This window comes from Erpetoichthys calabaricus, chromosome 13 (genome assembly GCF_900747795.2).
Source record: "Erpetoichthys calabaricus chromosome 13, fErpCal1.3, whole genome shotgun sequence".
In the NCBI taxonomy this organism is placed as follows: Eukaryota; Metazoa; Chordata; class Cladistia; order Polypteriformes; family Polypteridae; genus Erpetoichthys; species Erpetoichthys calabaricus.
In genome coordinates this window covers 67122740-67149938 of record NC_041406.2, presented here as the reverse complement: position 1 = coordinate 67149938, position 27199 = coordinate 67122740, and the positions used below count along the sequence as shown (strand labels likewise).

The 27199-nt window shown below is 35.4% G+C and overlaps 1 protein-coding gene across 7 annotated transcripts in view; it reads left to right on the top strand.

The window, feature by feature from the left end:
• Nucleotides 1–27199, top strand: part of akap9 (A kinase (PRKA) anchor protein 9) — a 268377-nt gene that overhangs the window by 48533 nt on the left and 192645 nt on the right. For 3 of the 7 annotated variants that reach the window (XM_051936182.1, XM_051936180.1, XM_051936178.1), the window contains 7 exons: nucleotides 11568–11627; nucleotides 11987–12157; nucleotides 13442–13597; nucleotides 18835–19032; nucleotides 19307–21925; nucleotides 23283–23367; nucleotides 26637–26846. In XM_051936182.1, coding sequence (XP_051792142.1) covers nucleotides 11568–11627; nucleotides 11987–12157; nucleotides 13442–13597; nucleotides 18835–19032; nucleotides 19307–21925; nucleotides 23283–23367; nucleotides 26637–26846 — 3499 coding nt within the window. Of the gene's footprint in view, nucleotides 1–11567; nucleotides 11628–11986; nucleotides 12158–13441; nucleotides 13598–18834; nucleotides 19033–19306; nucleotides 21926–23282; nucleotides 23368–26632; nucleotides 26847–27199 lie in introns of all 7 variants that reach the window. The other 4 variants (XM_051936179.1, XM_051936181.1, XM_051936183.1 and 1 more) reach the window with 4 other exon arrangements.

Below are 27199 nucleotides of genomic sequence, written 5' to 3'. Positions count from 1 at the left end.
TAAAATGTATTTTTACATTTTTACCTTTCGTTGTAAATAGGATATCCATAAATTATATCAATGTACAGGAACCACATCCATTTTAAGAAACATAATACTGATATATGCAAGAATTGGGGTAATTGTGTCCCATCTTACTTGTCAGTATAAATAGTATACGCCAGTAAGGTGAGACAGACAAACATGTAACAGATAAGATGTCATTATTGTTACTGTTTGTGCTAAAATTCCAGTAATGAAAACACTAATGTCGCAGTACATGTTGCCCTTGCACTAATATCATCAGGGAGAGGAAGCTAAACCTTTAGGCCATAAATTAAACACCTTTTACTATGAAATTAGAGAAAGGGTCAACTGTTAATCTCTGAATTAATTCCCTTGTGTAAATTAAATAAATGCTAGAAGTTTATCTGACACATTTAATCATTAGCTTATTACATAGTAACAGTTAAATTTGATCAATACAGTATAGTCTTTAGCTGGCTATTACTAGTTACTTAAAGTTATATTTTATCTTTGCATAAATAAACCAGATTTACTATTCCAAGCTTTTAATAATGATATTTGATCCTGTTGACTTAAGTCTCTCCAGGTTTAAGTGAACAACAGTGTGGTGTGGTCTCCCTTGCCTCAATTTTAGCATTAGACTCTTTGCTGTGTTCTCTACACCTTCATAGTGAAAAACACAACTCTTTATGGCACAAGATTTTAAATGTAGAAATTCCCTCCATGAAGTAAGCCATCTTCTCTCAGACTGTATTCAACTTTCATAATTAAAATTTAGAGCTAATGATCACCTCAGGGTATTTAGAGGGATTCCAGCTCTAGTTGAAGTAACTAAAAAAGAAAAAAAAAAAAAGAAAAGACCCAAAGAAAGTGTTTTCAATCCCCATAGAGAAAGAGTCAGTTTTCTGGTTCTAAAATTACTGAAAAGATGCATTCAGCTATTTTTAATTTATGTTAATGTGGTCTTTACCAAATGGATCAAGGTCTACTTCCAGTTACTAACCTACACCTGCATGTACAGTAGGTGGATTATTGTGTCCATCAGAGTAAGCAAGGGTCCTACTTCTGGTTACAACCTTAAAATGAGCATACTTTTAGGTGCTTTTTTGTCAGCAGATATGTCAGTTCATCTTTGATCAATAAGTCTAGCAATCAGATGGCAAATTTACAAGACTAATGCCTGTTATGTACTTCATCAACACCCACAGTGGATATAAAAACACTACACACCCTTGCCAAAATGGCAAGTTTTGTGTGATAAAAATTAAACCAAGAGAAATCCTGTCCAAACTTATTCCACCTTTACTACAAAATTGCAATCTATACAGAAAAAGGTGAAACTATAGAAACTGTTTTATATAATAAAGGAACAAAAAAAATCATACAAATACCTAGTTGCACTAATGTGCATGGTTCCTAAAGTAATACTTAGTTGAAGCACCTTTTGATTTTATTACAGCACTCACACTGTTTGGGTAAGAATCTATCAGTTTGGCAAATTTGTACTTAAGCAGTTTTTGCCCACTACTCCACATCTGTCAGATTAAGAGAGCATCTCTTTTGCACAGCTCTCTTCAGGTCAACCCACAGATTTCCAATTGGATTAAGGTCTGGACTCTGGCTGGGCCATTCCAGAACATTGGTCCTCCTTTGCTGAAGCCATTGCTTTATTGGTTTTGATGTATAGTATGCTTTGGGTCATTGTTATGCTGAAAGGTAAAGTGCTTTGTCTGATTGTTGTCACATGTAGGGAACAACCAGTACTTGCCAGGAAATCCTGCAGCTACTTTAATGCTGCTGTAAGCCTCTTGATGGCCTCCCTGACAAGTTTTCTTCTTGTCTTCTCATCAATCCTGGGGGGACATCCTGATCTTGGTAGAGTCACTGTTGAGCCATATTTTCTCCACTTGTTGATGACCGTCTTCACCGTGCTCCACAGGATGTTTAATGCTTTGGATACTTTATTAACCCCTGTCCTGACTGATGCCTTTCAATGATGAGATCCCATTCATGTTTTTAAAGCTCTTTGCAGACAATAGCTTTTGGACTATGTCACAAGCAACAGAATATCAGAATAATCCTACAGAAACGGCCAAACCTTATCCAAGCTTAATCAGAGCCACTTTAATTGATGTCAAGTGTATACTAAATATTATTTGAGGTGAGCCTTATTGTGATTGGTCGATACTGAATGCAGCCACATCCTTGATTGTGAAAGGGCGTGCACACTAATGCAGCCAGGTTTTTGTATGATTTTTTTTAAATCCTTTGTTCACTAAAGAATTTGTAATTTGTTTTCACCTTCTTTGTATATGCAATTTTACAATAAAGGTGGAAAAAGTTCTGACAGAACTTATATCGGTTTTGTTTTTTATTACACAAAATCTGCAATTTTTGTAGACTTTTTATATCTATTGTCTGAAGTGCCTACAGTCTGATTATAATTTTAAAAAGTGATTAGTGGGAAACAGCATTCAGGACTGCTCAGATGTTTTTCAGTCTTTTGTAAAAGATAATTCCTTGTGATATGTTAGATGTTTGTTTTGGTATATATTGATAACCTACTCCTACTTCCTCCATGTCTAGAAATTCACATTTACAATGTTTGAAAGGTACTAACACATTTAAGAAGAAATAAATGTTAAAATTGGAGAAAACACAAAAAAACAGGATAGCCTATCTTGACTTTGTTATTCATTAAGTAACAATCAGGATAGAATTCAGGAGGTAGGAGTGATCAAGCTATTAACATGTGGCAATATTATATTTTTCACCGTATTTTGATAGAATGCCTTTTCAAAAATTTAACATGTTAAGCTTGGCTTTAGTAGGGTTAGTAGGGCACATTTTGTATGAAGATGATCACATAGCAGATGTAGAATTATTTTACATACAGTGCAGCAAAATTACATCCCAAAATTCAGAAGCAATGAGAAATTAAAGAGAAAAAATATAAAGAAAAATAAGGAACTAAAAAAAAATTTTCAAAAAAAAAAAACAGGTATAAAATTCATACAACAAAAATAAGTGTTAACTCTGTAGGGTGATTAGAGAAGTGAATAGAAAGGATATTAGGAATGCAAAAAGTCAGTTACAAAAATATATTCTTTTAGTATTTTAGTATTAATATAGTGGTCACTGAGATTGGGGAGTGTTTCAGGAAAAGCAAGGGTGAACTGAAGTATACAGAGAGTAAAATGACGATTGTTCTAAACTGGCTTTTTTCTGAATGTTGCATATAAAAGGAACTGATACCTCCCAGCAGTTATTTGGACTATTAGAGATGTGCTCAGTGATTTGGATATTGTATAAAGAGAAATCAATCTAATCACTTGGACCAGATAACATTTATCCTACAGTCCATGAACAGATTAGTGAGTACATAAGAGTATATAAACCTTTGATCCTTCTATTTTTAAAATAATACACAAACTGTAAAGTCATACAGATGAAAAAGCAGCAAATGTTGTAGTGTTATGTAAAAAAGGTGTTCCTAGTATATATAGAGCAAGAAGCTTAACATATATCACATTCACATTAATTGGAAAGATTAAGCAGTACATGGCAAGTTTATCATTGACCAGTCAGCATATGTTTAGACAGGGGAGATGTTTCACTAATATGCTGGAATGCTGTGGGAGGGACAAGACACATGATTAAACAGGTACATCTGATAATATTTATTATCATTTTCAGTAGGCTTTTGATAAGGTTATTCTTAGCTATGGAAAATAAATGTGAGGCCTCATCTGAAATGCTGTATGTGCAGTTTTACGTTAGACAGAGTCCACAGTAGAATGACTGGGAGAAATTAAATAAATAGGATTCATTAACGTTATTATCCTGGTCAACATTCAAATGTAAGAAATAAAACTGAAGACAAAGTCAGATAGTCACAGTCCTATAGACCTCGGCTGACTAGCCTCCCATGCCTTACAGGGCATGCTATAGTACTGTGTGTGTGCTGGGCTATCCGATCATGACAAAATCCTTGCATCTGATGAAGGCTTCCAGTTTCTCAGATGTCTTTTCCATGGGCAGCCAAACAGCTGGGTAGTAGAGCGGTGGCATCACGCATTACAATTAGACACAGAGAGTAGAGTAGGGTTAGCATTTATTGTATTACTTAATTTTTGTACAAATGACTAACAAACAAAGATGCAGTATATACAGCTAATCAGCAGCTCTAGTCAGGGTATTCATCCTGGATTTTAAAGCTGACTGTGGATGGACATTTCTTAAATAATCAGGCAGATCATTCCATAGTTTTGGGGCCCGGTAACAAAAAGCTTGATCTCCCACTGCTATTTTATTAATACTTGGAATCTTAAGTAGGCTGGCATCTTGAGATCTTAAAGCAGGCTCTGTTTTGTAAGTAATGAAAAGTTCATATAGGTAAACGGGTTGTTTAAGGTTTTATGTGTTAAAATGAGGAATTCGAAGTCAGCCTTAAGGTTAACAGGAAGCCAGTTTAAGGACTTGAGAATTGAAGTTATGTATTTGTATGTTCTATTTCTTGCATTGATTTTTGTAGAGAATTCTGAATTAACTGAAAGCTGTATAAAGAACGATTTGAACAACATATGAATATTGCACTGCAGTAGCCAGTCCTACTCAAAATAAATAAATAAGTAAATAAATTCATTCATTCATTTCATTAATTGTACTGATTCAGTACAACTAATGCTGATTTCAACTGAGTTAAAAAATGACACAATATTGTTGTTGCTACCATCATGTAGATTACATTAGATTAAACTTTATTAATTCCAAGGGAAAATTTCAATGCAAACAGAAACATAAACAAAAGGATACAGACTCACAGCACAAATCATACAGCCAATCATTCGGTCACTCAATCAATAAATAAATGTATATTGTGCAGAAATTTCAACATGATCTTAAAGAGTACATTGAGATGAAGCATTGAATTGCCTAATATTTCTCCCACTAAATAAGTTTTTTTTTTTTTCTTTAATTTTTATTTTCTTTGTATTCAGAAAAAAAGTAGTTTTCATCCATCCACTCCTTTTACTCATCAACACCCTTAATTCCAGTCAAGGTGGTTCACATTGACAAATAATAAGGTGATGCTAAAGATGCTCGGTGCATAAAAAGTTCTTGTGTAGTTTCTAAAAAAAAAAAAATTTTTTTTCTTTTTATCACATTTAAATTTGGTAGTTTGGCATGGGGCCTAGATTATTAAGGTAGAATACTAGTTCTAGTAACACTGCAAATAATTAAGTCAAACTTAAACAGAAGATTTTTTTTCCCAAACAGAACATACATAATTATAAGTAGATTATAATGTATAGTAGAAGAAAAGAAAATCTATTCACCAGTTCTTTCTGTAAAATGATTTTAAAAAATGATTGTACTGATATTGCTGAATAAAGAGTAAAAACATTATTAAAGCCTCTGGTTTTACCTGAATATTGAAAATACAAAAAGTTTCTCTAAGTAAACAGTATTGATAAAAATATTTTGAGGATTTAAATGCCATATTAAATTAACCAAACAAGATAAATAAACATAATTAATGGTAGTCAAAAGGTACAGTTTACTTAGTCACACTGAGGTATAGACAAACGTGTCCAGAACTGACTTGTGATCACAGTTAATGGTGAAATAGCTAACCCAAACTACATTTAAAGCAAGCTGCTTAATTAGCTTCATTAAGGTCAATAGGAGTGTGAGTTCACACAATTTTTTAATCTAGAATGTTTCTTTATATAAAAGCTACATACTGTAATCCCCACCCCTGGGAAAGGGGTTTAACAGTTTCCTAAACGGGATACTGTAAGTAATTAAAGGAGTGATTAGTCTAAATATAATGTCTGGTTACTGTCTTATACTGCTTTAATGCTCAGCAATAATACAGTAAGTAGTGCAAAATATCCTTTCAATATAAAATAGAACTGTTAATATACATATTATTATTATATGCATAATACTTGCTTTTAGATGAATACCCCTTTTAAGAAAATACATTTTAAGATCCTCTACTAAATTAATAATTTTTATGGCATCAAAATCAAGGAACATTGCTTCCTAAAAGTTATTTTGTGTTTCTGAAGGGGTTATTCTGATTCCACTGTCTAACTTTCCACAGCTCCTTCTATGTAGCCCAATGTGATCTCATTTGCCTCATGGACTGCCAGCCTGCATGTTCATGTTGCCATTTCTGTCTCACACCATTTATGTGGGGTTTGCGGTAAGACCATTGATACTCATGGTACCGATCCCATAAGCTAGTCCAAGCTAGGATCTTTCTGGTGACTTGCATGTGTACATTTTACATTTTTAGATATCAAATTACCTGCAAAAGTACTTGCATGTCGTCCACAGAGAGTGATTCATAAAGTCATACCTCCATATTAGACAAGGTGTATTAGTTGTCGATATAAAAGCATGTAATTTTCCCAGTATGCCATAAAAATGCAAAGTAATCTCTTTAGGAAATAAAATGCAGATTATAAAGAGGATAGAATCTGGATATACAGTAAGCAGAGTCATTGGTAGGTTAGTATCTGACCTTGAAAAGAGCTGGTGCAGAGCATAGAAAAGAGGGTGGACAGCTTTTACTTGCAAGCATTTATGAGGCACTTCTCCTCTGCTAAAGATTCATTGATGCGGGCGCATGGTCACCGGTGAATCTCCTTAAGGAAACCCGGCTTGATTCAGCTCACAGAGTTGGGGAAATGAGTCATATGATGTTGCCACTGACCCTCAAGGGAGGTGCAAGGTAGAGCCAGCATCATGAAAGTGTACACAGTGGAAAAGGTCAATGAGAGTGTGTGGAGCCACATGGAAGGAACTTTGAAATATCAGAGCACCAGCAACTTTGGAGAGTAGCTGAGAAAGGAGGTGGCAATTTTTGCTGTGGAATAAACATAGAATAATTCATTTATGTAAACTTGTACCTCCAGTAGAGGCCAGATTGTCTGTGCTACTTTCACTTGAATGTAAACTGGGGACCAGTGAGCCTTTGTTTATCTCAATGTAGTGTACAGTATGTTGTAGTATAATAATCGATAATTATTTATTTGCGTACCTTTAGCTATGTCAGTTGACAAAAATTAATATACAGAAAAAACTTCTGTATGATTAGAAAAATGATCAATGTTAAAGAAAATAGAGAACAAATTTTTAAAATTAAGGACAAAAACTTTAGCATTACAGTTAGCTCTATGACATCATTATAACTATACCACAGTCGTTTAAAGGTTAAAATTGTTAGTTTAAGTGTAGATTGTTAAAGGGGGAGCAGCACACTTTAAAGCCTAAACAGTCATGGGTGCTCTGTTCTTTTGAATAATAATAACAATATTTATTTACATAATGCATTTTAATCCAAAATGTATAACGCAAAATGCTTTACAAAAGATAAACAAAAAGTTATAAGTACAAAAATAATTCACCATTAAATAAATAATGGAAGAGACCTTGTCTGAATTAAGAATTCATTAATTTACAGTACTGTTAAGTAAAACTTTGAAAGTTACTGTGGCAAAAGGCGTTGTCCATTTTAATTACATTTGTTATAGTCAGATACCCAGGAAGGAAAGGAAACTAATATGTTTGCTGAAGTTCCAAGGGGCTTCAACCAGTATCCAGCACCACCACCTCTCAAGACCTAAATTCTATGTACACGAGGCAAACTTGTTTAATGTTTTTTTAGCAACTCATTTCAAATAAAGTAAAATATGTTAAAAATGTGAAAATAAACCTTTCCTCCAATGCCCACAGCTCCTAATTCCACCTAAGCACAGTTGGAGTTTATAACAGAATCATTTTAGTCATAAAGGTGTCTTTGTATTAAGACTGATTTCTTGTTCATGTAGCGATGTTCCCCTTTTTTATTCTTTGAAAATGAATAAGAGGGTAGGTAGCACCTGTCTCCTTGGGACTTCTGAGCACTCTCAAAAAATGCTAGCAAAGCAAACTCCAAGCCCCTTCTGCCTCGCCATGTCCGCTTAATGTAGAGAGAGAGAGGTTAGGAGGCTGCTATAAAATACGTTGCCTTTTAAAGAAGTGTCTTTTCATGTTTGTGAGGAATCTGCAGTATTTGTATGGGTCCTTCAAGCCGCAATGCACTTTAATCTGTTGATAATTTGTGAGGATGTTGTTTGGCTTCATCTAGACCAGTCAGGGTTTGTTGCACTTAAGCATAAATCCAATATTCACTATTTATTGTAGAAACAGCACTTTAATTTTATCAGTACAAGTATCACATACCTTGTATGAGAACATAAATGTAACATTAAGAATGTTTAACTAATAAATTCAAATAAATGCATACATTTTCATGAGAACAATTTAAATTATTTATTAAAATGAAAGCCATAGTTAACAGTAGAATGTTTTAAGAACATATTCAGCTCTGTTTATCAGTATAGTGAGACTAGTTACCCAGAGTTATTAGGGTGTGGTTGTTAGTAATGCCCCTCCTCTTATACTGGCCAGTGTGTATGAATGACATTTCTACGCAAAGTAGCTGAGTTCAGTGGAATGTCCTACCACTGACTTTGGATGATGTATGTAACTCTTCTGATTTTAAGTTTGAGCAGGATTCCCAGGTTTGTGGCACCCAAAAGTCTGTGCACTGAAATGAGACTTACTCTCCATGTGAAGTCCATTGAAGTTTTGTTTGACCCTCAACTTTATGCTTTTTTTTTCCCAGGTGGTAATGTTTACCCTAGTGTAATGTTCTCTGAATTGTAAGGCAGTCTGTCCTGCTGCTGATGTCCAAGAGTTCACTGCAGATCATTTATTTTTATGGTGGTAATTTATAATGACAGGACTACTGTGTAGAGTAGAAACTTATTACATTGTAGAATCGCCAGAATAAAGGGTCGTTTCATAATAGTGAAATTGTTGTATGTATTTGGGGAAAGTGACTTTAACTGAAAATGTCATGGATACACTTGCTGCTGAAATGGTAGATATTTCAGGGTAAAGAGTGGAGAAGTACACTGATTTGTCATATTACAAAAGGAGAGCTTTCTTCATAGCATCTGTCATCTTGTGAATATCATTCGCTAATAAATACAATTATAATCTCTCAATCTACCCATACAAGTGCAAAGATTATTCATCTGACAGACAGGAAAAGACTTAAGAGAGGTAAAGTAAGATGCGCTGTTATAATTAAACACCTATTCTTTGAAAATCAACTACTCCATATTATACATTCTTGTATATGAAGACCCTTACAATTCTCCTTGTAAAGTTCATCTCACACACTTGCATTCGTCTTAGTATTACATGAAGTAATTGCATTTCAAAAGTTAATGAAAGAATACTATGCATAAGGGTATAATGTGTTGCAAATATAATCAGTTATTGTTTACCTGTGATTTATACATTAATTGGTTATGCATATGTTTCCACATATATAATCAGTATTCAAATATATAAATACTAATTTAACTTGCACATTGAACATGAAATAAGGCCCTCTTACAATGCTAGGCAAACAATGTAGAAATGCATCATTACAGCTGAACATAATTCAGAGTTTTTCATATACCCAACAAGGTGCTAGAATAGTTCTAGTTGCAGAGAGGAAGATAGAGAAGAAGGGGACTTGCTTTGAACTTTTTATTGGAGTAATTTGAATTAGTTTTTGTAAATAACTAGAAAGCTGCAGCAAGATCTCTTATTATCTTATTGAAGTGTTAACAAACTGTACATCAATCACGGTGGTTTAATTATCGAGTGCTGTCCTGTTGGAATATATTGAGCCTTTTGGCCTTAGGACCTTTTCTCCAAGTAAAACCACCTGGGTGGAGCTAAAGAGCTAAGACCTAAGCTACAGGGAGAGGGAGGATATAAGGGTAAAGAGTAGTCATGTTCGTGTTGTACCAGAAAATATTATTTGCTTTGTTGATGTGTTGCCTTCACAGCTGTTTATTTCGAAAAGTTAAATCAGCATTAGCATTAAGTATTTTTTTGTGTGGGTGCGTGTTTTAATGTTTTATCCTCCACAACCTTTGTTGAAATGTGTGTGGGTGTTTTTGAGGTACAGTACCTTTATACAATACTGGGAGTTTTCCCTGTGAAAAGGACTGTAGAGAAAAAGAAATTTAGAAGAGGTAAATTTAAACATTGGCTATAATTACAGATTAAAGAACCTGAGCAAAATGTCTGGTGTGATTAAACTGTGGTTTATGTTTGATCTGAATAGTGGAGACCATTGTGAATACACAAAGTTTAATTAAAAACTTTAACAGTAGTTAATTTTTAGCTACCATAGAAAAGTGGAGAGTTTCTGATGAAAAGGATATTGTTATGCACTTTTATTTGCTTAGTTTTCGACCTCTTCACAGTATTAATGTAGGAGTCTTTTGGAAATGTATAGAGAGACTGTGTCCATGAACAAATTGGTCAAATTAACAGTCATTACAGATAATATCAATATTTAAACATAATATATTGGAGGACTAGGCAGGGACGGCAACAGTAGGGAAATTTATACAGTGCAGAGCAGAGGTCGGATACTCAAGTGGTAAGTGACAGAAGACCACCACCAGCAGGGGATGCATTATTTCAATATAATGAATGAAGCCACGGAGACAGCTACTCTGAGAGCTAAAATATGAACAACAGTGGGGCATGATTAAAGAGGAAGAGCCCCAAATTCTGATAGGTGGAAACAGCTAGACCTGCTAAATTATCTATAGCTTTCTATTACATTAGACAGGTCACCTCACAGTGACCTAGAGAGGTTTTAGTTTCAGAATTGCAGGGGGCAGTAGTGGCTGTTAAAGGTAGTTTTAAAAGCACAGCCCTAGGATTTTCCTGTGCCATTCCTGACCAGGACTCAAATGCCCCTCCTAGCCAAAAGGCAGCAGAGGTTGGGTCTGGACTGGATTGAGAGGCAAACATTCTACTTCTGGAGGAAGAGAAGGTGGAAGGTCCAAGCAGGGAGAGCCTTCTGAGGTTACATTTTGGTAAGGCAACTGTGTCAGTCATTCCAACTTGTAGGTGGCGGACGAACACTGTAGCAAGTCTATATTGTATTAATACTGAATAGGGGAGACAAATGAAAGAAGCAAATAGAAGGATGAGTGGCAATCCGAGTAATAGAAAGTCTTCAGTCTTCTATCCAAGGGGCGATTGTTCACAGAGGTGCCCACCTCCAAAATTATAGGTTTATAAGGTCATTGTTGTCCTGTTCAAAGAGTAAAGTAAAATGTTTACTTGCATAAGAGGAGACCTGTTCTACTGAGTATCTGCTAAAGTTTAAGCCTATTGTAGTTTGTCCCCTACATGGTGAGGCAAACTTATTTTGCCTATGTTTGAAAAGTTTTATTGTATTTTAATTGTCAAACCAAATATTAGAAACATTTAAAGTTTTTTATATATTCCACATTTTATTCTGTCCTATTGGAGCAGTTCGCTTCAACAGAAATATTCAGTGTATAAACATGACAAATTGAAACATGATAGCTGTTTTTTATTTGTGTGTTTGCAATTTTTGTGTTAACATTAATTTTAATTTCCTGAAATATTGCAAGTTAATTGGGTATTGTATAACTGTAATTATGAATTAACAGGTACATGTGTTATCAAACATAATGGTGAAAGCAAGGCCCGCACCTGAAGATGTGACCAGGGTATAGTAATGCAATTGAAATGCTTGCTTGCTGAAAAGCTTGATTTGTGTTTCTCTGCTTAATTTTTTCTTGTACCATTGGCATTTAATCGGACATTTTTGTCTTCTTCCATTTCCTTGTAATTTTATAGGCTATAAGAGGTCTGAAAATTAACAGAGGTGCATTTTGGGAGGTGCAGGAAAGCTTGTTGACATTTTCTAGGTGCTTATTTTAACAGTGCAGTGGGTGCTGGTGTTGCTGAACTAATATAATGCTGCTTTGCCATTTCAGCTAATGCTTTAAGAAATGTCAATTAACTGTACCTTTTACATACTGAATGTAGTAGTATACAATAGAATAATTAAAAGTGATTGTTTCAGGAAGAAGATATTGTTATCTGTGAAAATCATTCTAAGCACGAAGCACAGACCTCTCAGACACGGCTGGAAATGATGGAGGAAGAGCTGGCTGAAAAACAACAGACAATTGAAGAGCTGAGTAGAGAACTAGAAGAAATGAGAACAGCCTATGGGACTGAAGGCTTGCAACAGGTATTTTTCATTGTGAAGTATAAATATTTAACTGTTTTTTATTTATATCACTATCTATTATTTGTTCATTTGCACAATTTATGTTTGTAAAGTTATAGGTCCTGTTAATTTTAATCGTGTCGTATTTATTGCTGTTAAGGAAAATATTGTACAAAATATGAGTTGGCATGTATGTGTATTTTAATGGAAATTTCTAATAGTGGAGTTTAATTATAAGGTTAACCGTTTAAAAATACAATCACAGGATTAGTCAAGGGCTTTGAATAGTGTTATGGAAATTATACTGTAAATGCTTTTGGTGTTTGTTTAGTAGTAGGTGTTTTCAGTTATTTTAGCTATAAATAAAACAAAATATTGCTATTCATTATGGAAGTGCCAATATAAAAGTACACATTTCTTACTAGGTTAGTAAATAAGTGATTTATTCACCTCTACATGGACTATTCGTCATTGCATACAAAGGAAAATATACTACTTTTTAAGATGAAAATGTGAGCAGTTTTTTTTATGTAACAGGATATCTTTTTGGTTTAGTTGCACTATTTATTTACACACTTTATTTTCTTATTGGACTACAATTCTTTCTTGTGTTCATTTAGTTTTACACGAAATGATGATTTTGAGTTTTTATATAATGGAAGCTTAGTTTTTTTTTTTTGGTTTACTGCTACTCAGATTGTAATCTCAGATTTTTTTCATTGGTGTTTTTGATATTGTTTGCTGCTATTCATTGTTGGTCATCATGAACACCTATTATATCAGGAATGATGTTCTCTTCATTTTCCATAAAAACATGACATTAGCAATTGTTCTCCGCCATAGCTACTAACACCATTAAGCAGGTAAAACAATATTGTCATTTATAATGGAGTATTCCTTTAAATCTAGAAAACTTGGATGCTAACGCAATTTTAGACATTTTAGCAGATGAATACACATTCTGTTAGCACTGTGTAAAATTTTACTTTCTATATATTTTATACAAATTTTACGAATAGGATATTAATTATGTTGGGGGTAGAACTTTTAGCCGCCTTGTCAACTGTGTTCACTTCCTGGCCATTTTACCATCTATTTATTTACTTGCTTGTTTGTTCGATTTCTTTTCCAAAGATGACCTTTTTACATTAAATGTTGTGTGTAAATGGGTCTAAGATGTGAGAATATGGGCATGTTAGACAAGTTCCTGCCTTGTCAGTGTACTGCTTTTGAAGACTAGCAGCTTTTAATGTAATAAAAAGGAAGTATTGTGAATAATTTTAAAATATTACTTTTTTTCTTTAGTTGCAGGATTTTGAAGCTGCTGTTAAGCAGAGAGATGAAATCATCACTCAGCTCACAGCAAATCTACAGCTAGCCCATAAAGAGAGGGACGAGATCATGAAGGAGTTTTTAGAACTTACAGAACAAAGTCAGAAACTGCAAATTCAGTTCCAGCAGGTAAAGTAAAGCTAATAACATTGAGGTGTGCTTGTTTGTTCTTTCCATTAGTTTTTTTGTTTAATCATTTTTAACAAATACCAGCCTGTTTACTACATTGCATCAAACTGATTTAAACAAAATATTGATTTTATTTTTTTTTCTTAATAGTTAGACTTTTAAGTTCTAGTTGCAGTGTACTTTGAGGGAAATAAAGTCTATTGGTTGAAAAGTCATTGCAAGGTTTTGTCTTTCGTATGAGGCATGCTTCCCTTTTAACTGGTATCCCTATTAACTTAGGGTGAGGTGGCCTTCACAGCATGTCAGGAAAATTACCTAATCAATATCTGAGGATTTATCATTGTAGCAACTACACAGTGGCCAGCCTTGAGGAGTATCTTGTATCAATATATCCTAGCCAACGTGTGCGCTCGACATTTGCAAGTGAAAGGTTGGGGTTTAGTTGCCATACTGTTCTGTCAGAACCAAAGGCCTGTAAAAATGTGACATAATTTTTAGCTGATTAAAGCTGATGCTAAGGTGGGATGTGTTTTATAAGGGATTTCAGTGCATTGTTATCTGGAAAGAAGAGCCTTTCTGAAGGTGTATACTCAAGCTGAAGCACGCTAAAATATTAGTCCCTATTGGGAGTCTTTTGAAGCATTCAGTTATAAGATACCGAAAGACAAAGCCATATTTCACAAGTGGCCATTCAAGAAGAAAGGACCATGTAACCTGGCGTGTTTTTTCCAAACTGAAATGTTTTTGTCTTTTTGGGATTTTTTTTTTCTTTTTTTGTACTTATTTGTATAGTTTAATTGGGACCTCTCTTAAAGGCAGTTGTTTTCTGTAGCAACTCTCTCTATATCACTTGTGTTATATTTATTTGTAATTTCTCCCTGTAAATTTAATGTAATTACTTAATTGGTAGTATGAAGCTCATCAACTTGTTTTACATGTTGCATGCATATACTGTACCAGGATATTTACAGCAGTACAACCAAGGCTTGTTTTATATCACTATTTAATTACAAGGGGGCTCCGCCAACTGCTCGCTTCGCTCGCCTACCCCCAGCGTTTTGAACCCGTGCCCACTGGGCAGCCGTAGTTTCAGACGCGCGTTGTAGGAGCTTGCGTTGTTTTGAACCCGTGCTTGCCCTGCTTCTGCGGTTTGAGACGCGCGTTGTAGGCGTATATCCGTCAGTCGAACTCGTTCGGTTTGAACCCGTGCCTGCTTTGCCTCCGCAGTTTCAGATGGTGGGTCGCGTTCGGCGTTTTGTACGATCCCAAGCAGCACATTATTCCTAACTTCACTCCGCAGTAGTGCCACGCATAATATGGCGGTGACGCCCGCGCTTTCACTACGCAGTAGTGCCACTCACAATATGGCGGCGACGCCTGCGCCTTCCGTATTATGTCGGATTTTACCATGCTGTGTAGGCACCTTTGCCTTTCGTACTGTCCCGCGCCTTCCGACACGCGATGTAGGCGCCTGCATCTTCCGGGTCTGCCTCCGCTGTGTGGTGTGAACGTTTAACTGTCGTGTTTTCTACTTTTATATTCTGTATCTCGTTGTGCATGTGTTTCGTGCCTAGGTTTTTTTGAAGCTGTTGCATTCCAGTTTTCATCATCTGTAACCTGCTCTCCATGTGTTTGGCCCCGTTCTTTAACCTCTTTATGACGTTTTACTTTGTTTTCTACTCTGTCTTTTATTTCTGACCTCGCTTTATCCTGCTTTTGTTTCAATGACACCTGGGCCGTGGTGATTATATTCTCCCTTTTTCGAGTACTAATTTCCATTTGTTTGCGATACTGTGATCTTTACTGTACTGTCAATAATGCATCACTGTAATGTGATCCACCTATGGTATAGTATAGTTTGGACGTGTGAGGATGACGTACGTTTAATACGGAGCGTCCGCCCGTGTCACTCTGGGGCCCCCCATTGTTAATACGGAGCTTCTTCCGTACTATAATGCGGTGCATTGTGGACCACTGCGGACTCTGTGGTGTTTCCCGTTTCACTTTGTAGCTCGGCCAGTCGAGCGGTGTCTTTTTGGAGCCGTGCCTGCCTGGTTTGCGGCATGTCAGACGGTTCTTAGTCTCTCCCGTTTCACTCTGGGGCGGGGGGGCTTTGTGTGGCGCCTGCGCACTATGTTTCCTGCATCCACGGGCAGGTCCCTGCGTCCATATCCGGTTTACCATTCTTGGTTAGTAATATGGATTTCTAGATGATATAGCATTGCCACATTATCCAATCAGGTTGCCCAGATTTTGCCACTTAAACATTAGATAATTGGAGAAGTAACTAATCTTTATTTGCTTGGGAAAAGTAAGCAAGCACCATCAACATCATGATTTGCCAAGGAGAAATTTAATGCCAAATTACCATATTACCTGTGTAAAAATGTCATTAAATGGGATGAAATGTACCTTATTTGGTGGAAGACAAGTACTTCCAAGTATGCTACCAGCTCACCATCTAAAAGACTATTCAGCCCAGCAGGAGATATTGTAACCCCCTGCTGTTCTATCCTACAACTAGATATGGCTGACACATTTGTTTTCCTTTCAAAGAACATTTAAATTTGTCTTGGAAACTTAACCTGTCCTTATACCACAAATTAATCATCCTTTTCAGTTTTTTTTTTTGTTTTTTTAGTGAGCTGGCTGTTTATTAGATCTAAAAAAGCTATTTTTTTATTTATCAGCTGATTGTATTAGGCCTTATTAATGCTATTTGATTTGGTTTTTAACATATGATGTTTGTTATTCTGATATACTAAAGCTTTTAAGAAATACAGTATAATGGATAAAAAGCTTACTCATCCTTAATTGTTAAATAAATGTGATGGGGACACTGCCAGAGTAAAAACCATTGAAATTTGTCCTAGTAGCAAAAAATGTGTTGCGTAATGAAGCTTAATTACACCACTCTGTGGCTGTTGGTGGTATTTTTTGTTTTGTTAATTTTTAGTTCCTTTGTGACTGATTCACAAGTATCAGTCATACCATGTTTGATGGGACCAATGCTACCTGGAAGACTTGTAACGAGTAGCTGTACATTTACAAAAAAGGAATATACAAAAGCACTGATAAATATGAAGATAGGTAAAGTTGTGGGTATAAATGGAGTGGTATCTGAAATGTTTCAAGTGTCCGAAAGTTTTAGCACTGAATAGTTTGATGTACAACAAGATTATGTATGAAGGGAGGATTCGTGAAGACTGTAAAAGAAGTGTGGTCATTTTAGTATACAAAGAAATGCATGATCCATTGTTTTGTGTTTTACTGTATATCAAGCAATAAAACTATTGCAACAGGTATTTAAGATAATTCAGAAAGTTCTTAGGAAAAAAAAAACTGTGGCTCAGTAACATTAGTGAAATACAATTTGGGGTCATGCCTTAGAAGGAAACAACAGGCTTGATCGTTGTTATCAAGCAAAAAGCGTAAGGTGAGGAGAAAGAGACTGTATTGTGCATTTGTAGATCTGGAGAAGGCATTTGGTAGAGTACTGTGAAAGGTGGTGGAGTTGGTGTTGAGAAAGTTAGGTTTGGAGGAATTGTTCATATGTATAGTGATTTCAGCATATGAGTGAGTGCAGACACAGGTCAGTAAAGCAGTTGAGAATAGTGAAGGTGGGATCTTACCAGGGATCTGTTCTGAGACTTTTTTTGATGTAGGCAAGGACCAGAGAAGTGTTGTATTAATGTCAAAAAGTGAACTGGAATTGAAATAAAAAATTCTGAAATGAAAGGCTTGTTTGGAAATGAAAACCCTCAAGGTAAACACAGGAAAGACCAAGATGATGGTGAAAAGTGAAGTGGCAAGAGGAATGTAAAATGTGGGCATGTGATTTATACAGTAGAAGTATTGGAGAAACTGTTCCGTGCACCAGTAGTATGGTTTTTTTAATATAAGGTGTGCAAGAGGGATGCATAATTCTTATGTAATAAGTGTAAATTTTGATAATAGGAATTGAATTGTTTTGGAGTTAGTAGGATATGTTGAGTGCAGGCAGAAATGTAAGTACGGTAGTAATCGCAAGAGTGACAAGTGCATGGAAAAAGATTCCTGAAGCTGTACCCCATTTTGATTGCTAAAGGAACCTCTCTGGTATTGTAGGGAACTCATGAAAGCTGTGCCTGGAGTACTATGCTCTGTGGAAGCAATCTGTGACAAAAGGTTTAAGATGAAACAGAGCTGGAAATTAAAGATATTTGAATGATCACCTGTATGTATAGAATGTCACGGAGCATGAGGAAGAATTCTGAGTTAATCAGTGCACCTGGTGTAGGAGGTGATAGACGTTGTCCTGAGGAGAAACAGTTTAAGGTGGTTTGGGCATGGGGAGATGAAGGCAGAGGATGATTAAATGAAGCAGCGTAAAAAGATTGATTTGTAGGGGATAATAACATGTTTGGAGATAGTGTCAATTGATTTGAAATAAATGGGTCTTACCCCAACAAATGTCCAGGGGAGAGAGAAAACTAGGGGGGCAAATGGCTAATCAAGATAAACTCAAAAAAACAAAAAAAACAAAGGAAAGGCCATTGATGGTGATGACAATGATGATGGTAAAATTGTATGTCCTATTATAATTAATAATGTATGTACTGTGTATATATACGCACACAATGATGTCAAAAAGTTTTTCTGCCTTCCTGATTTCCTCTATTATCGTAAATTTCTGACATTGAATGTTTTTAGCTTTTCTGACGTAATCTAGCATTTGATAAAAGGGAACCTCAGTAAACAAATAACTTATTTGTCCAATGAACAAACAACACTACAAGGTAATTTCTCTCTCATATTAATAACTGTTCACACCAGTTTTAGCTGCAATGACTGCCACAAAAATATGCTTACAATAATTCTGTGTCAGTATTTCACTTCACCGTGGAATATTTTAACCCACCTTTCCTTAAAGAACTGCTTTAATTCAAAATTATTGCTGTGTTTTCTACACTAATTAAAGCATATTGCAAACTACTAAAATTCAGCTTTATTGTACTGTTTTGATATTATTATTACTTTGTTAATATGTAAAAATAACACTTAAATCCAAAAGTAGCTGAATTAATACATACTTATCTATTCAGTTGACATTTTCATTACTTTTTATTGAACTATAACATGCAGTTTTCACTGCTATCTATTTTTATATTTTTTTGTAGTTCATTATAGTCTAATTATTTTGTGTAGTTCTTTGTACTAGCTAACATATAAATGTGGTGTGTTTTTAAATATTGCAGTTACAGGCAGGTGAAAACTTGAGGAACACCAGTCACACAACTACTGCTGCAGACCTTGTACAAGCTAAACAGCAAGTACTTGCATATCAGCTACAAATTGAAGAACAACAGCTCCAAATCAGGAATTCACAGGTTAAAGTCGACGAGTACCAGTTACAAATACATCAGTTCAAGGAACAAATTATAAAGATGGAAAAGGTAATGCATTATAAAATAAATATCCATATTTTAGAGAATAATACAAATCTTTATCACTTATTTAAAATAAATGTACTCATTGGATAATGCTTTCTGGGGTTCAGCCATTGTATTTGCATTTTTCACTTTATACCGTGGTACATATTAATAGTTTATGGATATATTATTACTGTTTAGTAGTAATGTTAAAAAAAGTCATTAAATATTTAAATGTAAATAATTACATCTGTTGTTGTGGCTATAGTTTTAATATTTCTTAATATATTTCTTGTAGGTTGCGTGTGAACATGAGGGAAATGTAACACAAAGAATTAAAGAAAAAGAAGAATTAATTGAACAGCATAGCATAGTTATTAAAGAACAACAAAATACAATAGCAGAACTAAATGAAAAATTATCTGCATCAGATATGCTGCTTGAAGATTTAGGCGTGCAACTTCAAAGTAAATTCCAAGATTTAGAAAACCTTACAACTGACTTAAATCACTCCAGGCAAAGGGAAAAGCAGTCTTCAGATGAAATAAAGCAGTTAATGGGAACTGTTGAAGAACTTCAGAAGCAGTACCACAAAGAAAGTCAGTCAGAAAAAGAAATTATACAAAGAATCGATATTGATACACAAAGGAAAATGGAGCAGTTGCACGCAGAACTGGATGAAATGTATGGACAACAGATAGTTAAAATTAAACAGGAACTAAATGTACAGCATAGAAATGAAATTGATAATTTAATTACTAAGCACAGATTGGAGCTTGACCTCTTGATATCTTCTGGGAATGCATCAAATCAGGATCAAATAAATAAGTTGACAATGACAATTAATGAATTGAAAGAGAAGTTGCAAGAGACAAAACAACAAAAAGATCATGTAAAGAAAGAGCTTTCAGAAGAGCTTGCTAAAGTTACTGATGAAAGAACACACCTGCAGAGGAAAGTTGAAAATCTTTTACAGGACCTGACATCTGCAAAGGAAGAACTTGCCAAATCTTCTCAGAGTTTATTAGAGCAAGAAAATAAAATGAATGATATTGAAAAACTTAAAGCTGCTGTTGAAGACCTTAATGAAAGTCTAGTTGCTGCTGCAGAAACTTCAAAGGAGATGAAATGCAATTATGAGACAGAGATTACTACTTACAAGATCAAGCTGGAAATGTTAGAAAGGGAGAAAGATGCAGTATTGGGCAGAATGGCAGAGTCACAGGAAGCTGAACTGGATAAGGTGAGAACTCAGCTGTTGTTTAGCCATGAGGAGGAACTGACAAAGCTTAAGGAAGATCTGAAACAAGAAAGCGAGTTGAGTATTGAAAACTTAAAAAATGAGCTGGAGTTGAAGTATAAGCAGAACCTTGAAATGATGCAAACTACCCTTAATGAACAACTAGATGGATTAAAAGCTGAAAGAGATTGTTTACATTTGGAAAAAGAGAACCTCTTAGCTGAAATCTCAAAAATGAGTGAAAAATTATGTCAGCAAATGGAAAACTGTAAAATCGAGGAAATGGCTTTAAAAGTCATGCAGCTTCAGGCTGAAATTGAAGAGCTAAGAAAGGAAGAAAAAGAAAAGGGAACATTGGATCAAGAAATACAAGAACTTCAAGCTAAAAATGATGTGCTGCAAACACAAATGAAAGAGAAAGAGGACATAATGAGCAGACAAATCAGTGAGCTTACAACTGAAAATTATTTGCTGAAGCAATCAAAGGAGGCATTAGAGGAAAAAGTGCAATCCAGTAACTTGACAGGTGACTTACTTGAGCATTCTTTTGCATCGAGTCTTAAAGAAATGGGCACTGAAGCACTTAGTGCTCAGCCCCAGTTACAGACACTTATTTCTGAGAATGAGGATCTTAAAAAGTATATTGCTCAGTTAAAAGAAGAAATTCAAACGCAAAAAAATACATTTTCTTTTGCTGAGAAAAACTTTGAAGTTAATTATCAGGAACTGAAAGATGAATACACATGCCTTTTAAAAGTAAAAGCTGATTTAGAGGATCAGATGGTAAAAGAAACTGCTAAATACCAAAGTGATCTCAAAAACTTGCAAATGCAGATCCAAGATCTACAAAGTAGTAAAGTAGTAAATCTCCCTGGATCTACTTTGCCAGAATCTAAAGAACTCAAGGGACCTGAGGCAACGGACGGGGAGATTATTGAAAAAGATGCAACAGAACTAATGGAAAAGCTAGCAACTATACAAAGGGAAAAAAAAGAATTGACCTCAAGATTGGCAGAAACCTATGAGGAATTGAATGTAAAGCAAAATGAGATTAATCAGCTTTATGTTAAGCTTGAGGCTCTAAAAGCTGAAAATGAACAAACTGTTGCAAAATGTCTAGAGCTGGAGCAGTTTCAAACAAAATTACAAGGGGATTCTTTTCATAACCAGAACATGGAATACATTCAGTCATCTGTAGTCACAGTTTCAGAGGCTGCCGAGAATGATATGTGTACAGTCAAGGACCATTTTCAACAAATACCACTTTTGGAAGAGAAAGTGTCTATGCTGCAGGGGTCCTTGGAGAATGCATATGTAGAAATAAAGAAACTGCATGAAGAGCAGGTGGTCCTCCGTGAAGACAAGGAATCTCTGTTAGGTGAACTCCATGTTCTTAAAGAGAAACCTAATGCAGAAACACTTGCTCTCAGTGCTGAGCCAGACAGAGAACAGCTGCAACAGTTGCTGGACTCATTAAGGACTGAACAATTGGGGCTAGCAAAGCTTGTTCAACAGAAGACATTAGTGGAAGAATCACTCCAGAAAAAACTACATGAAAAAGATAAGGAACTGGTTACACTAAATGAGAAAGTATTAATTTTACAAGAACAACTGAGTAAGCTGAATCAGGAAGGTTGTGAGAGAGAACTGCTTGAAGAAGACAAGAAGGTAAAACAGGTAGCTAATAAATGTATCCTGAACGTAGTATCTGAAGATAAGATATTTTATTTGCTATAAAAATCACTACATTGTGTCTAAGGAATGCAAGTGAAATGGATGATTCTCATATTGTAAATAATTATATGAAAGAGGCCCTTGGGCTGTTTCTCTTTTGATTTATAGTATTGCCCTCTATTTAATATAGATAAACAGAAGCTTATAGGCAACAGAATACTGGCAGATTTAGAAGAAGGGAATGATTTGACAGGTTTAGTTATGCACTTCTGCATGTAATTTAGAATTAAGTACATTAATTAAATTTCTTTAAACAGAAGCCTGATACATACTACAGTTTTTAATTTATAGTAATTTTCTTGTTAGAATGCCTTAGATTCTATGTGCAGTACTTTGGAAAAATATGTAGTTCAAGTAAAATTGCTTTGTACTTTTGTGTTTAACATGTTCCTATATTTCAGGCAACTTATTTTATATAAATGTTCATAAAAGATCCATTCTTTGATAATTTTGAATGGTCTGGAAACAATTTATTTTTTAGTTAAATCAGTTTATTCTCCTTTATTTTATTTTGTAGTATTTACAAGGATTCTTTAAATAAGATCCACCTAGCCAGCAGTGAAGATGGCATACATTATTATTATAATTATCATATGAGTCTGCTCTCATAATTGATTTCCAGAGAATAATGTTCAACTAGGGTGGCACGGTGGCGCAGTGGTAGCGCTGCTGCCTCGCAGTTAGGAGACCCGGGTTCGCTTCCCGGGTCCACCCTGCGTGAAGTTTGCATGTTCTCCCCGTGTCTGTGTGGGTTTCCTCCGGGCGCTCCGGTTTCCTCCCACAGTCCAAAGACATGCAGGTTAGGTGGATTGGTGATTCTAAATTGGCCCTAGTGTGTGCTTGGTGTGTGAGTGTGTTTGTGTGTCCTGCGGTAGGTTGGCACCCTGCCCAGGATTGGTTCCCTGCCTTGTGCCCTGTGGTGGCTGGGATTGGCTCCAGCAGACCCCCGTGACCCTGTGTTCGGATTCAGCGGGTTGGACAATGGATGGATGGATAATGTTCAACTAAGTATGCATTTTACTGCTTTGTACAGTGTTCTTCCTTTTTTAGTTATTTGAGTTTACCGATTCATTAATATTTGTCTTAAATGAGTGTTAATATGCTCTCACATATTATATTATTTTACTGCATGTATAAATAATAAGCACAGTAGCCAGTAGCCTTTATAGCTTAAACACCTTGATATATAATTTTATTGTAACCTCAGCATCTTTTTACATTAGCTTTGGTATTTATTGATTTAGTTGTTTTAAAGATGTGAAGCAACATGTAAAATTAGGAAAAAGTTGTTTTCTTGTAGCACGAACAGCAGTTTGTCAGCTGTATTAGGAAAGAAATGGAGTTAAGCCCTTCTCAAATGGCGGTTAACTGGAATGTAGATTTAAGTTGTTTAAATGGTTGATATACAGTATCAAATATGCTCTATGAACTTTTTTGAAATAAGACTACTTGTGTAGAATAACTTTCCAGATTTCTTTTATCTCCTCTAATGCCTTGATATGCTATTATTGAAATGTAAAATTGTACTTTGCATTAGACTTCTTGATTGTGCTTATATTATTTTCACTTTCAGCTGTATACGTTTTTATAAACAAATTATGTTCTTTGGTGAACTTTCGTCCAATACAAGTAGAATTACTGTTTTTATTTTTCATCTTTCTGAGTTTATAGTCCAGTATTCTTCATAGGGGCAGTCACCCTGCAACTAAACTTTTTTTTTTTTTTAGTACAAATCTCTCTACTCGGTATTTCTTACACTCCCATCACTCTTCTTCTGCTATTAAGCTACTTCTTATAAGGCTCTACAAAGACTTTTCTGCCAAAGCTCTACTAAGTTACATGGGTCATCTGTTCACCAGGCACTCAACAAATTCCAATCTTAGGCTTACCTGTAGGAGTGGGTTCTGTATCACTATTCTGGACAACATTCTCTTAGAAGTAACTGGTACTTCAATGAGGGTTATTTTCCCATGGTCTTACCCCCTTAGACCAATTTGTTGTGGATAACACTAACTGGAGCACATGCCTTTAGACAACATAATTCTAAGATTCATTTTGACAGATCCAAACAATCTAAACCTTAGGAAATGACTCTTTGAACATAGAAGAGTTATCTGTGTTTATGGTTATAAAACAGAAAATACTAGATATAGCTAGATATAATCAGACTTGCCTCTGTGCTTCCCAGTGTTTCTAGGACCAAACATCTCTGTGAAGGGTTATGTCTCTATTGTGCTGGAATTGCTCCATTGAGAATGCCATGGATAGGTACTATACAGTAGGAGTTTGTTCCAGATAGTGAGCGCAACCTTTTCTCAGACATTGGATTAATGCTGTAAACTGTACTATTTACTCACTCTATAGTCCAGACCTCCAGCTAGACTTGGAAAATGAAAGAGATATCTAGACTAGCCTTTCTGATCTGAAGCCAATTGGTAAATTGTTACTGAATTTTAGTGATTAGTTATGGATAATTAATAAGGAATACCATGTTCAAACACCAGGATGCTAATAACTTTACCAGGTACCTGAGATTCCTTAGGGCAATTTGGAGCACCTTGCTTAACTCTGCAATTTTGTCATCTGATCTGAGACCTAGATAGAGAGATGCTTGAGCTATTAATTGATTGCTAACTGATGAACTAGTTCATTTGAATGGGGTACCACCAGACAGACCTGAAGAATCCTAACAGTTAATGAAGGTATCTTTTAAATGACTAGCAGATACTGTACCTCTGTTCGGAATGTATTCAATTCCCATCTCCAGCAAATGTTTTCCTGCATTTTGGGGAGGTTCAAAGACATGGAGTCTGAACGAACCCTGTTCAACACTTAGTAGTGAAGGCAGCTACAAGGAACTCCGTCCAGAAGTTGTCCTTGCCTGACTTTGAAGCTAACCTAAGAAATGTTGGTACACACCAACAGAAAGGAAAACTGTCAAGCTGATGAAATAGCTATTCCGTGCAGTATTATTAGGAGTAGGGTCTCTAGGTTTGAGTGAAAGGTACCATGGGGGTCAAAAAGATGGCAGCACTAATATAACTTAAGGTCCGTGTATAGAAGGGTTTGATGAGGCCATGAAGAATTGGCCTTGATAATGTTCTGCAAAACAAAAGTAGTGGGACATTGTCCAGGCCATTCCCAACAAGAGTGTGGATCGTTGACCTGATTTGGTGATCTCATTGAGAGTTGGAAGGTTCACCATGAGGAACTGCCCTACCATGTAGATTTGTGCTTGAAGGGGTCTATTTTAAAAGAATTGGTCGTTGTGAGATTCATAAGGTGGCTGTGGTAATTAAAAAAATCTATAACAGTAAGGCCATAGGTGTAGATCTCTTGTTGGAAATGCTGAAATCACTGGATATTGTAAAGGTGTTTTGGATAGTGTACCTCTTAAGTGTTTTGTGGAAGGCAAGGATAGTGCCTTGAAACTTTCTATTTTTAGGAAGGGGGACAAGGGCATATGTGTTATACTAACAAAGTGTTTATAGAAAAGAATCACCCTCTTCAAAATATTCGTTTTATTGCTTTGCAGCCTGAAATGAAGACACAAGCAAAAATATTTCTCCAGCTGTATTTACTCAATATAGCTTATAGCAGCCAAGTGAAAGATATAATAACAACAGTTCAGGAAAAAGAAAAAAAAAAACACACATAATCACTGAGATGGTTAAAGGATCAACCCCTGTGTCAGTATTTTGTGGAACTATCTCTTGCTTTGATTACAACAATGAGTCTGTTGAGATACTTGTGTCCCAACTTTGCACAACTAGACCGTGCAATATTTGCCCACTCTTCTTTACAGAAGGAAGCTCAGTCACATTGGATGGTGATCATTGGTAGACTGCATTCTTCAAGTTATTCCACAGATTTTCAATAGGGTTTAAGTTTGGGCTCTGACTAGGCCACGCAAGGACATTCACCTTTTTCTCCTCATTCTCCATCTTTTTCTCTGTTGTGTGTGTGTCTTCATTTCAGTCTGCAAAGCAGCAAAATGTGAGTATTTTGAAGAGGGTTGATCCTTTTCTATATACACTATAGATTACTCTTTCTAAACTCCCAGGGAAAGTCTATGCTAAAGTACTGAAACAGACATTTGTATAATTGAACTGTGAATTTCATCCTGAAACTGGAAGAAATAGACCAACTCTTTGTCCTTGCACAGGTATTTCAGTGGTCATAGAAATTTGCTAGTCCTATCAGCATGTGCTTCATAGAATTGGGAAAAGCTTATGACCATTTACTCCATTGTGTCTTATGGAAGAATGCGATTCACAATATTTCCACAGAATCACAGTAGTTCAGCACTTCTCTCTATTCAAACATCCAGAACACATTATTTTTATAATTCCAAAACTTTGCATTTTCTGAAGAAGTTTATTTGTATTTGTTTATGCAAAAATATACTCTTGGGTTTATGTAGAGACTAATATGATTAGAAAGGTTTATTTATATGCAACATCTAAATAGCACCACTACAGCATAATTTTTTTCCATGAGTATTGATATATAGCTTAAACACCTTGATATTTAATGCTGAGTCCTAATATGCAGTTGGCCTATATTATAAAAAATCTTTTCATACTAAAAGTTAAAATCACTAAGACTAAGATTATAATTACCAAGTAATTTTGTTTTATTTTATTTTAGGCAGATTTTAAACTACAGATGGAAGCACAGCACATAAGTCTGACTCAGATCTATGCAGCTCAGCTTGATCTATTACGAGAAAGTCTGGAGTCTGAAAAAGAGTGCTGCCTTCGTCGTCTTGAAGAGGATCTTACAACTTGCCACAGACAGGAGATTAAAATACTTAAAGAAAACTATAATAAGGAGCTTAACATATTGAAAAAACAAAAAACAGGTAGGAAATATTAACACTTAAAATATAACTTCTGACAGTAATGGAGTTATTTGAGTATCAGATATGCATGGTGGAGCACCATGTACAATATAGAAAGAGTTTGCTCCTTCAAACGCTCTTTAAAATGTGCAGTGTTGAGGTGATGGATTGTAACATGAAATTAGGCATTATGTGGCAAAACTGCATTTATAAATTCAGTGGAACTATGTTGAAGATAAGGTCAAGAAAAAAAGGATGGGTTTCTGGTCAGATTGCTTTATTATTTTGGATAGATTATTCTAATTAAACATTTATTTTTTAGCATACATTTAAATTGTAGGCAATGCACAATTTTTAGGAGACTACACTCTTTT